Source organism: Eriocheir sinensis, unplaced genomic scaffold (genome assembly GCF_024679095.1).
Source record: "Eriocheir sinensis breed Jianghai 21 unplaced genomic scaffold, ASM2467909v1 Scaffold519, whole genome shotgun sequence".
In the NCBI taxonomy this organism is placed as follows: Eukaryota; Metazoa; Arthropoda; class Malacostraca; order Decapoda; family Varunidae; genus Eriocheir; species Eriocheir sinensis.
Window position 1 is genome coordinate 1 of NW_026111853.1, and position 9,976 is coordinate 9,976.

A 9,976-nucleotide genomic window follows, 5' to 3' on the forward strand; every position below is an offset into this window, starting at 1 on the left:
CCATGCAATACTTTCCTTCATCTACCATAACAGTCCAATAAGCATGATTTTGTGTTATATGCAACAACAAACATATTCCTTCATCCCATCATTTAGTCTCTACAATATTTTCCTACATCTAATATAATAACAGTCCAGTAAGCCTTCTTTTGTCCTACCTGTGCTGTTGTTCTCTGCCTGATCTCTGGGTTGAAGTAGCATATCTCTTCATTCCTTATTATCATTTACTCTGTACTTTATTTTTCTTCATCTTCATTTCTTATAACCATCTCGTCCATGCAATACTTTCCTTCATCTACCATAACAGTCCTGTAAGCCATCATCTGTCCTACCTGTGCTGTTGTTCTCTGCCTGATCTCCGGGTTGAAGTAGCAAATCCCTTCATTCCTTGTTATCATTTACTCTATAGTTTATTTTTCTTCATCTTCATTCCTTATAACCATCTCGTCCATGCAATACTTTCCTTCATCTACCATAACAGTCCTGTAAGCCATCATCTGTCCTACCTGTGCTGTTGTTCTCTGCCTGATCTCCGGGTTGAAGCAGCAGGTGTACATCTCTATGTTGGTCACGTTGGCGGCGATGTTCTGGTGCTGCGGGGCCATCTTGATGTCACAGTTGGCCTCAGCCTTGGGGGGAGACACGCAGACATCAGACAGAGGTAGAGAAAGGAGCCCATGGTTTCAGGAATGTACGGGATAGCTGAGTCAATGTTGCCAGACTGTCTTACTCAGCCTCTTATATTTACCGACTTCCGACCCAAAAACTGTCTCGTGGACCCTAATAAGGAGATTCACTTATAATTATCATTAAAATAGTTAATTCCTGATGTTTCTTGGCAATAGTTACGCGTCAGAAACCGGTAAATACTATGCTCTGAGTACGACAATCTGGCAACGGTGAGCTGAGTAGTGTGACCTATGTGACCTAAGTATATAGACTTATGAATGGCCTAGAGGAAACAGATAATTAAGACCTATGTATTATTGAAAAGGATGGGGGTGAAGACATAGAGTTTAGGGTTCACTAGAGAAAATCATATAATGCAACATATCTTAATGACACCACGAAGTACAGTTTTCCCCATAGAAATATAAATACTTGGAATGAATTAGAAGAGGAGGTATGGGGTGGCGGCGGCGGCAGGGGGGGGGGGGGGGGGGGCAAAGAGTGTGAGGCAATTTAACCCCTTGACTGTGGATTTCCTACCAGAAGACCTCACCAAGCTACAGGAATGGAACAAAAAGTGGCTGCTACAATTCAATGAAGAAAAATGTAAAGTCGTGCACCTTGGGAGGGGGTGTCCAGTATACCAATACCACATGGGAAACACTCCACTACCCACCACAGAGGCAGAGAAAGACCTGGGAGTATGTGTTACCAGGCTACCAGTGAAAGCCAAATCCGTGCCAATCGCAGCAGATGAATTAAGGAAAAACTGGACAAATATAGATATGGAGACAAGACCATATGAGTGTAGCTCTGACCCTGCAGACTATAACTCGGCAAACAGGTTAATAAATACACCCACGCCCATCCCACCCTGTCTCATGCCTCTCCCCATCCCCCCCATCCACACTCACATGGAGGATGATGCAGGATGTGTTGATGGATGACACGTCTTCCACCAGGGCGATGAGCGGCTGCTCCACCTTGACACGGATTGTCATGGCGTTCCTCGGCTGCACCTCCTCCTCGGGCGCCTTGTCCACCTGGGGAGGATCAGGATAATGACGCCCAGAGCCACAGCGACTTGACAAAACTTGGTCCATTTCATTATCTTTGTCACCATCATCAGAACTCCATTTCCTTGATAAGCCCCAGACACCTCAATGCACTATTATTCCTCACCTTGGGCTTGGCTATCTCCTTGGTCTTCTGTTGTGGCTGCGGCTCCTCTGGCTGCTTGGGGAGGTTGTCGGTGAAGAAGCGCTGTATTCTGAGCAGGTACGGAAGATGCAGCACCAAGATGAAGCCGGAGATACGAACGTCAACTGAAAGGAATAGGATTTTTTTTTAAAGTAAAGGAAGCAGCACAAGGGCAAAAAAAATAATTGAGGGAAAGTAAAAGCCTGCTAATCACTGCCCCTGTCAAAGAGTTCAAAAGAGTGGCCAAACGAGAGGTCAATTTTGGGAGGAGAAGTGTCTTGATACTCTCCTCTTGAAAATGGTCAAGTCATAGGCCCTCCTGCCCTTAATCTCCCTGGCAAGACTCCTCCCTCTCCTTCCCTCAGTCTCCCTGGCAAACCCTCCCTCCCCTCCTCAATCTCCCTGGCAAGCCCTCCCTCCCTCCCTCCCTCAATCTCCCTAGCAAGCCCTACCTCCCTCAGTCTCCCTGGCAAGCTCTCCCTCCCTCCCTCAATCTCCCTGGCAAGTACTCCCTCCCTCCCTCCCTCAATCTCCCTAGCAAGCCCTACCTCCCTCAGTCTCCCTGGCAAGCTCTCCCTCCCTCCCTCAGTCTCCCTGGCAAGCCCTCCCTCCCTCCCTCCCTCAATCTCCCTAGCAAGCCCTACCTCCCTCAGTCTCCCTGGCAAGCTCTCCCTCCCTCCCTCAGTCTCCCTGGCAAGCCCTCCCTCCCTCCCTCCCTCAATCTCCCTAGCAAGCCCTACCTCCCTCAGTCTCCCTGGTGATCCCTCCCTCCCTTCCTCAGTCTCCTTGCCCTGGCAAGCCCTTCCTCCCTCACTCTCTCACTCACCAAATATGTCGCTGGAGCTGCCCTGCCGGAAGGTGAGGTCCAGCATGCCTCGTGAACCATTCGTCGCCCTCCTCTCCATCATTTTGTTGATGCAGTCTTTCTGGCCTGAGGTACAAGAACAAAAAGCAAACATTATAATCTGTACTGCTTTTCTGATTGGAAAGTCAGGCACACACACACCCACACCCACACTCAACACATGCAAACAAAAAACTGTGAACGAAGATATGTCTTAATGACACAAAAAAGTAGTTTTCTCCATGGAAAGATAAATACCTGGAATGAGTTAGAAGAGGTGGTGGAGGCAAAATGTGTACAATAATAAGGAAACAGTGGACAAATAAAGATATGGAGACAGGACCACATGAGGCCCTGCATATTACAACTAGGTAAGTATATTTTCATTACTAACACCCCCTTCCACAGAAAAGGAAAGATGGGAAGGGAAGTAACAGAACTAACACATCAATGTCTTAACTCAAGTAAATGCTCCTACTACAGCTTTCTTGGTACATAGTAACTGTTCTGGGGTCTACTCAAAGCTTTCATTCACTCTTAATTACTGGTCAATTTCTATTCGATCATTTTCTGGGAGTGATCTATTCTGCTAAAGTCTGTTCACTTAAGTCCGACCCAAGCTGACAACATAAACCTAAGCGTGTTTGCAAATTGAATGCTGATTGGCTACTGCTGTGGCTTCCAAGTTTTCTTTAACCTCTGTTTGTGTTTATCTCACGCAGCACTTTCTGCTAATCTGCACCGTGCATACGAACACGCTTAGGTTTATGTTGTCAGCTTGGGTCAGACTTAAGTGAACAGACTATACCACATAATATCTGTTTTGGGGGTCGACTTAAATCTTCCGTTCAGTCTCTCAATTGCTGATCTATTTTATCATTAGCTGCAAGTGATATATTCTCATCACCATAGGTACCATAACACATTTTTTTCACACATTCTTAACACAAAAACCAAGACTCGCCTACCTGGCCTTGTGTCTTGCAGTACACAGTTGTATAGGACAAGGTTGGTCACAAGCGTCCCGTCCGACATCATCTCTCCCTTCAGGGTGACCACTTTGAGGGAGATCTCTGACAGCGCTTCTTTGGGAATATCCACACTGTAGTCCGCGTCTGGTATCACCCGGTGGGCCCCCTTGGAGCGGCCTGGTGTCAGGGTAAAGGAGCACGGAGAGGCAGCGTCCATAGAGCTCCCAGGACTCAGACACTCCTGGGAGGCTGATCCACTGGGCACTGTGTCGATCAGGTTGATGAGTGTGTCGCTGGATACTGATGAAAGTCTCTGAAAAAAATGCATCATTATATTCAACTGAGTATTACATCATAACTGGATACCAACTGATTGATTTGCTGAACTATGTGAACTGGATACTGGTGAAAACCTATGAAAGAGTTGCATTATTATATTCAGCTGAGTTTTATATCATTAATGGATACTGATGAAAGCCTCTGGAAGACTGCATTATCCTATCTGAGTATTACATCGTCACTAGATACCAATGAAAGCCCAGGAAAGAGTTGCCTTATCTTATTTAGCTGAGCATAAGCCAACATCATTACATTACTTACTGATAAAAAAATTCGAACATTAGAAAGCCTAATATCACCCTCGTAAACATCATCATCATTTCATTTAACGTCCATTTTCACTCTTCCTGAGCGGTTGGACGCTTTATGGCTCTCCTCCATTCTACTCTGTCTTCTGCCCAATGCTCATCCAATCCTATCAATGCTAAGTCTTCCTGTATACACCTTCTCCACGTTTTCCTAGGTCTACCATCTGGTCTCCTTCCTTCTGCCTCCTCCTCTCTTTTTTCACAAACTGCCTAAGTCACTTTTTAGCTGGCATGGGGTGTGTAGAGTACGCCAGTCATTTTAACCCGGTAGCAGTGACGGGCCAAATTTGTGGCTTTACCGTGTAGCAGCGACAGGCCAAATTTGTGGCTTTACCGTGTAGCAGCGACGGGCCAAATTTGTGGCTTTACCGTGTAGCAGCAACAGGCCAAATTTGTGGCTTTACCGTGTAGCAGCGACAGGCCAAATTTGTGGCTTTACCGTGTAGCAGCGACAGGCCAAATTTGTGGCTTTACCGTGTAGCAGCGACGGGCCAAATTTGTGGCTTTACCGTGTAGCAGCGACGGGCCAAGTTTGTGGCTTTACCGTGTAGCAGCAACAGGCCAAATTTGTGGCTTTACCGTGTAGCAGCGACGGGCCAAATTTGTGGCTTTACCGTGTAGCAGCGACGGGCCAAATTTGTGGCTTTACCGTGTAGCAGCAACAGGCCAAATTTGTGGCTTTACCGTGTAGCAGCAACAGGCCAAATTTGTGCCATGATTTAAACCCCCCAAAATAGATGATACATAATCTGATCACAAATGCTTGGATATATATTATGAAATGGTTTGTGTGAGGGGTGATTTTTTCTCATTTTTCTCGCTTGGGGGGACCATTAAGAAGCATGATCCCCGCTGCTACCGGGTTAAAACGTGATGTGCTCAAGACTTTAAAAATAATGGTGTTACCCTTTTCATACAAAACACCTCATATGAACTGTGGGAAGCGGCGACCAAACTTACAATAGTGCGTTTAGTGAAGAGCGACACGGTGACAGCCTCGATGGTGAAGGAGAACTTGACCTTGGTGAAGACGTGTCCGTGCTCGGCAAGGACACGATCGATGTCCTTCACGTTCTCCATAGTGTCTGGAAAGGGGGAGCAAGCGATATATATTAGCATAGTGACACTGGGAAGGATCTATACATGACTTTAGGTTGAGAGAATGAGTGGCGTCCTAATGGTTACCTAGCACAGTGGAAGTATATATATAAAGAGGAAGGGAAGTGATTCTCTCTCTCTCTCTCTCTCTCTCTCTCTCTCTCTCTCTCTCTCTCTCTCTCTCTCTCTCTCTCTCCTTTTCTTTTCCTTTTCTTTCTTTAACTTTTTTTTATTTTCTCTCTGTCTTTCTCTTTCTTTTTCTACTCTCTCTCTCTCTCTCCTTTTCTTTTTCCTTTTCTTTCTATAACTTTTTCATTCTCTTTTCGTCTTTGTTTCTCTTTCTTTTTCTACTTCTCTCTCTCTCTCTCTCTCTCTCTCTCTCTCTCTCTCTCTCTCTCTCTCTCTCTCTCTCTCTCTCTCTCTCTCTCTCTCTCTCTCTCTCTCTCTTCTCTTCTTTCTCATTGTCTCTTGTTTTTTCTTTCTTTTTCTTTCATTCTTAATTTCTTTCTAACTTCCTTTCTTTCATTCTTTCTATTATATTCTCTCTCTCTCTCTCTCTCCCAGGTACCCAGCACTACTTCACTGAGCCGAGCCATGCTACTAAAAATCAACCTCTAAACACCGATCTATCTATCTATCTACACAGGTCTCTAAGCACACACTTAACATCACATTACAGTACAATACAACATAATCAACACCATTTGCATTACTAGAGCAAAATAATAAACTAAAGTGGGTGATGTTTTCCCTTTCAAGCATCACAAAACAGTCCTGAAGATCCCAGCAACAGAGGCTTTCAAACAGGCAAACTGAGGTGTCGGTAGATGTAAAAATACCACCTCTAGTCTTTTTGGGGGATGTAAATGGAACTGTATGGGGCTTTCTAATGTCCCTTTTACTGAATTTACACCGAGAAATTAGATTATCTCAAAATATCAATACCAGTCTTCGTATAGGCAAACACTGGTGGGCCCTGTAGACAAATGTGCCTCAATAATAATAATAATAATAATAATAATAATAATAATAATAATAATAACAAGTTGCATGCATGACTTGTGCCTGGAACCAACGCTGAATAAGAATAAGCATCACACCTATCTGTAGCAAATCCATCAACACAGAACCTTCATATCCAACCACAGAACATGTACATGCTCAGGGATACTAGGTCGCTGGGTCTCCGATATATAAAGGGTTCTACAGCGCTGAATAAGAATTACAACACAAACCTGTCAACAGCGAATTCATTAACACATAAACTTCATATCCAACCACAGAACATGTACGTGCTCAGGGATAATAGGTTGCTGGGTCTCTGATACATAGAGGGTTCTACAGCGCTGAATAAGAAGTCTCGCAACACGAACCTATCAACAGCCAATTCATTAACACAGAACCTTCATAGCGCAAACACTTTACATATACATACTCAAAGGGAGGTTAGCTTCAATGTTACCAGATCATCAAACTCTGCATACTGATTTTTGCTGAGTTCTGACCCCCCCCCCCAAAAAAAAAACAGTTGCACCCACATACATAATGACATTCACTTATGGTTGTTGTTAAAATCGTTAATCATTGGTGTTATCTACAATAGTTACGGGTCAAAAGCCAGGGAAATACATTGATAATCTTGCAAGGCTGGAATACGAGGTCTCAGGGTCTCTTAAACACAAAGGGTTTTACTATAGGGATGTCATGCTGGGCTGGGCGAACGTGGAAATGTAATGTACGATAATCTTCTATAGGTTAGGTTAGGTTAGGTTAAGCAAAGAGAGAAAAGAAAAATAACAATATAAAGGAAGTTGGAAGTTTCGTTTAGTCGGCGCAACATCTGTGGTCATATGCCGGAGAGAGACAGGAGGGGAAGGAATTATAGGAGAAGGGAACAGATCCCAGGAGACAGGACACAACCCCCAATTAATACCTGGTACCCATTCACTGCTGGGTGGACAGGGGCGTAGGGTATCGGAAAAGCCGCCCAAATTTTTCCACTCCACCCGAATAATATAAAGGAAAACAGGAAATATCAATAAAGCTTAAAAAAGGAGAGGAAAAATTGAAAAGGAAAAAAAAGACAAAAAATGCATATAGTAGACGCAGGGTGTCTCAAATAATACAAAAAGGGTTCTAGTGTACGAAGGGTTTGGTTGAGGTCATGCCAGGCTGGGTTCTATATAGGGATGTTTAGGTTCAGGTCATGTCGGGCGAATGTTGAAATGTAATGTATGATAATCTTGTATGGCTGGGATGAGAGGTCACAGGGTGTCTCAAAAAGTGTTCTACTGTACGAAGGATTTGGTTAAGGTCATGCCAGGCTGGGTTCTATATAGGGATGTTTAGGTTCAGGTCATGTCGGGCGAATGTGGAAATGTAATGTACGATAATCTTGTAATGCTGGGATAAGAGGTCGCAGGGTGTCTCAAATAAAACAACAAGGGGTCTACTGTACGAAGGGTCTGGTTGAGGTCATGCCAGGCTGGGTGAACATGGAAAAACAATGAACATACTTACTGTCTCTGAATTTCCGTGGCATTTCTAAGTAACGAAAAATTGTGCAAAGAGAGAGTGTGTGAATAACCAGCAAAGTTAAGTGTGTTGCATTTGACATTTTTGTGTAGATTTAAAAGTTTGCACTGTGATAAAGAGTGTGTAGATTAATAGTATGATATCTTGATGGGAGTATAGAGCAGTTAGTCCTTAAATTGAGCAAAGAAAGAGTGTGTGAATAACCAGAAAAGTTTAGTGTGTTGCATTTGACATTTTTGTGTAGATTTAAAAGTTTGCACTATGATAAAGATTGTGTAGATTAATAGTATGATATCTTGATGGGAATATAGAGCAGTTAGTCCTTAAATTGAGCAAAGAAAGAGTGCGTGAATAACCAGAAAAGTTAAGTGTGTTGCATTTGACATTTTTGTGTAGATTTAAAAGTTTGCACTATGATAAAGATTGTGAAGACTGATGGTATAATATCTTGATGGGAATATAGAAAAGTTAGAGCTTTTAATTGTGCAAAAAATGTATGTAAATAATTAGATGTTCTTTGGCAGATGTTGGTACAGTGATATATACTAGGTAGATCAATGGTGTGGTAGCCGAGTGGAAATATACAGCAGTTAGGCCTTGAAATTAAGCAAAGAAAGTGCGTAAATTATCTTGAAATCAGCGAGCACTGTATCTGACATTTCTTTTGCAGATTTAAATGTTCGCACGGTAATATATTGTGTAGATTAATACGTAATATGATATCTTAATGGAAAAATACAGCAGTTTAGCCTTTAAATTCCCATGAAGTCGAGAGCGAAAAGATAATATAAATGTACTCTAAATCACCTCCTCTGTGAGCTTTGGTGTATTGGAGGTTGTAAAATTATGGCACAGAAGTGATGAACTTTAATGAATAGGGTCAGTACAGAACATTCCATTAGGTTATATTAATGTTAAATAGTAAACCCAATCTTATGCATGTGCTTCCCCACACACACAGCTTAAACAGAAATATGTTAAAAGTGCTAATGGCGTCAATAAAGGTGAACATTTTCCTTAACCTGGTAGCAGTGACGGGCCAAATTTGTGGGTTTACCGTGTAGCAGCGATGGGCCAAATTTGTGGCTTTACCGTGTAGCAGCGACGGGCCAAATTTGTGGGTTTACCGTGTAGCAGCGACGGGCCAAATTTGTGGGTTTACCGTGTAGCAGTGACGGGCCAAATTTGTGGGTTTACCGTGTAGCAGCGACGGGCCAAATTTGTGGCTTTACCGTGTAGCAGCGACGGGCCAAACTTGTGGCTTTACCGTGTAGCAGCGACGGGCCAAATTTGCACCATGATATAAACCACCCAAAATAGATGATGCATAAACTGATCACAAATGGTTTGATATATATTATGAAATGGTTTGTGTGAGTGATGTTTTTTTTTCTCATTTTTCTCGCTTGGAGGGACCATTAAGAACATGATCCCCGCTGCTACCGGGTTAAAGCACCCCAAAGAACTGCCAATTAAGAATCTTGTGTTTGTGTTAGTCAGTGTTTACTCACCGGCAGCCTCCACGACCAAGGGTTCATCCAGGGTTGATGTGTCTGTCTGCTCCTTCAGGTTGTCTTGTAGCACACTCAGCGCCACCTGGAAGTCCTCATCACTGACGGAGATCTGGAAGCAATATAAAAACACACACCGCTTTAGGAAACTGTACATGGAGGCTCTGATGGAAAGCTTGAGAATGCTACCATAGATGTCCTGAAAAGTTACAAGAAATATGGGCTGAGTTTCAATAGTTTCAACAGTAGATCTAAAAACAATACCTGAAAACAACTTAAAAAACACCTCTGAAGGAAACCGTGCAGGATGACACACACAGAAAGCTTAAGAATGTCACCCAAGATGTTCTCAAGAGTTACAAGAAATATGGGCTGAGTTTCAATAGTTTCAACAGAAGATCTACGAACAATATCTGAAAACAACTTAAAAAACGCCTCTGAAGGAAACCATGCAGGATGACACACACAGAAAGCTTAAGAATGTCACCCAAGATGTCCTCA

General features: G+C 43.3%; 1 protein-coding gene across 1 annotated transcript; it reads right to left on the reverse strand.

Moving 5' to 3' along the window:
- Nucleotides 1-337: 337 nt before the first annotated feature.
- LOC126992910 (intermembrane lipid transfer protein Vps13-like) lies at nucleotides 338-9,587 on the reverse strand (the record flags this gene model as incomplete). The annotated part of the gene is given in 7 exon segments (XM_050851744.1): nucleotides 338-629; nucleotides 1,584-1,712; nucleotides 1,852-1,994; nucleotides 2,696-2,800; nucleotides 3,682-3,997; nucleotides 5,292-5,416; nucleotides 9,476-9,587. Coding segments are annotated over 6 exon segments (1,032 nt in total). The 3' UTR covers nucleotides 338-410.
- Nucleotides 9,588-9,976: the final 389 nt, after the last annotated feature.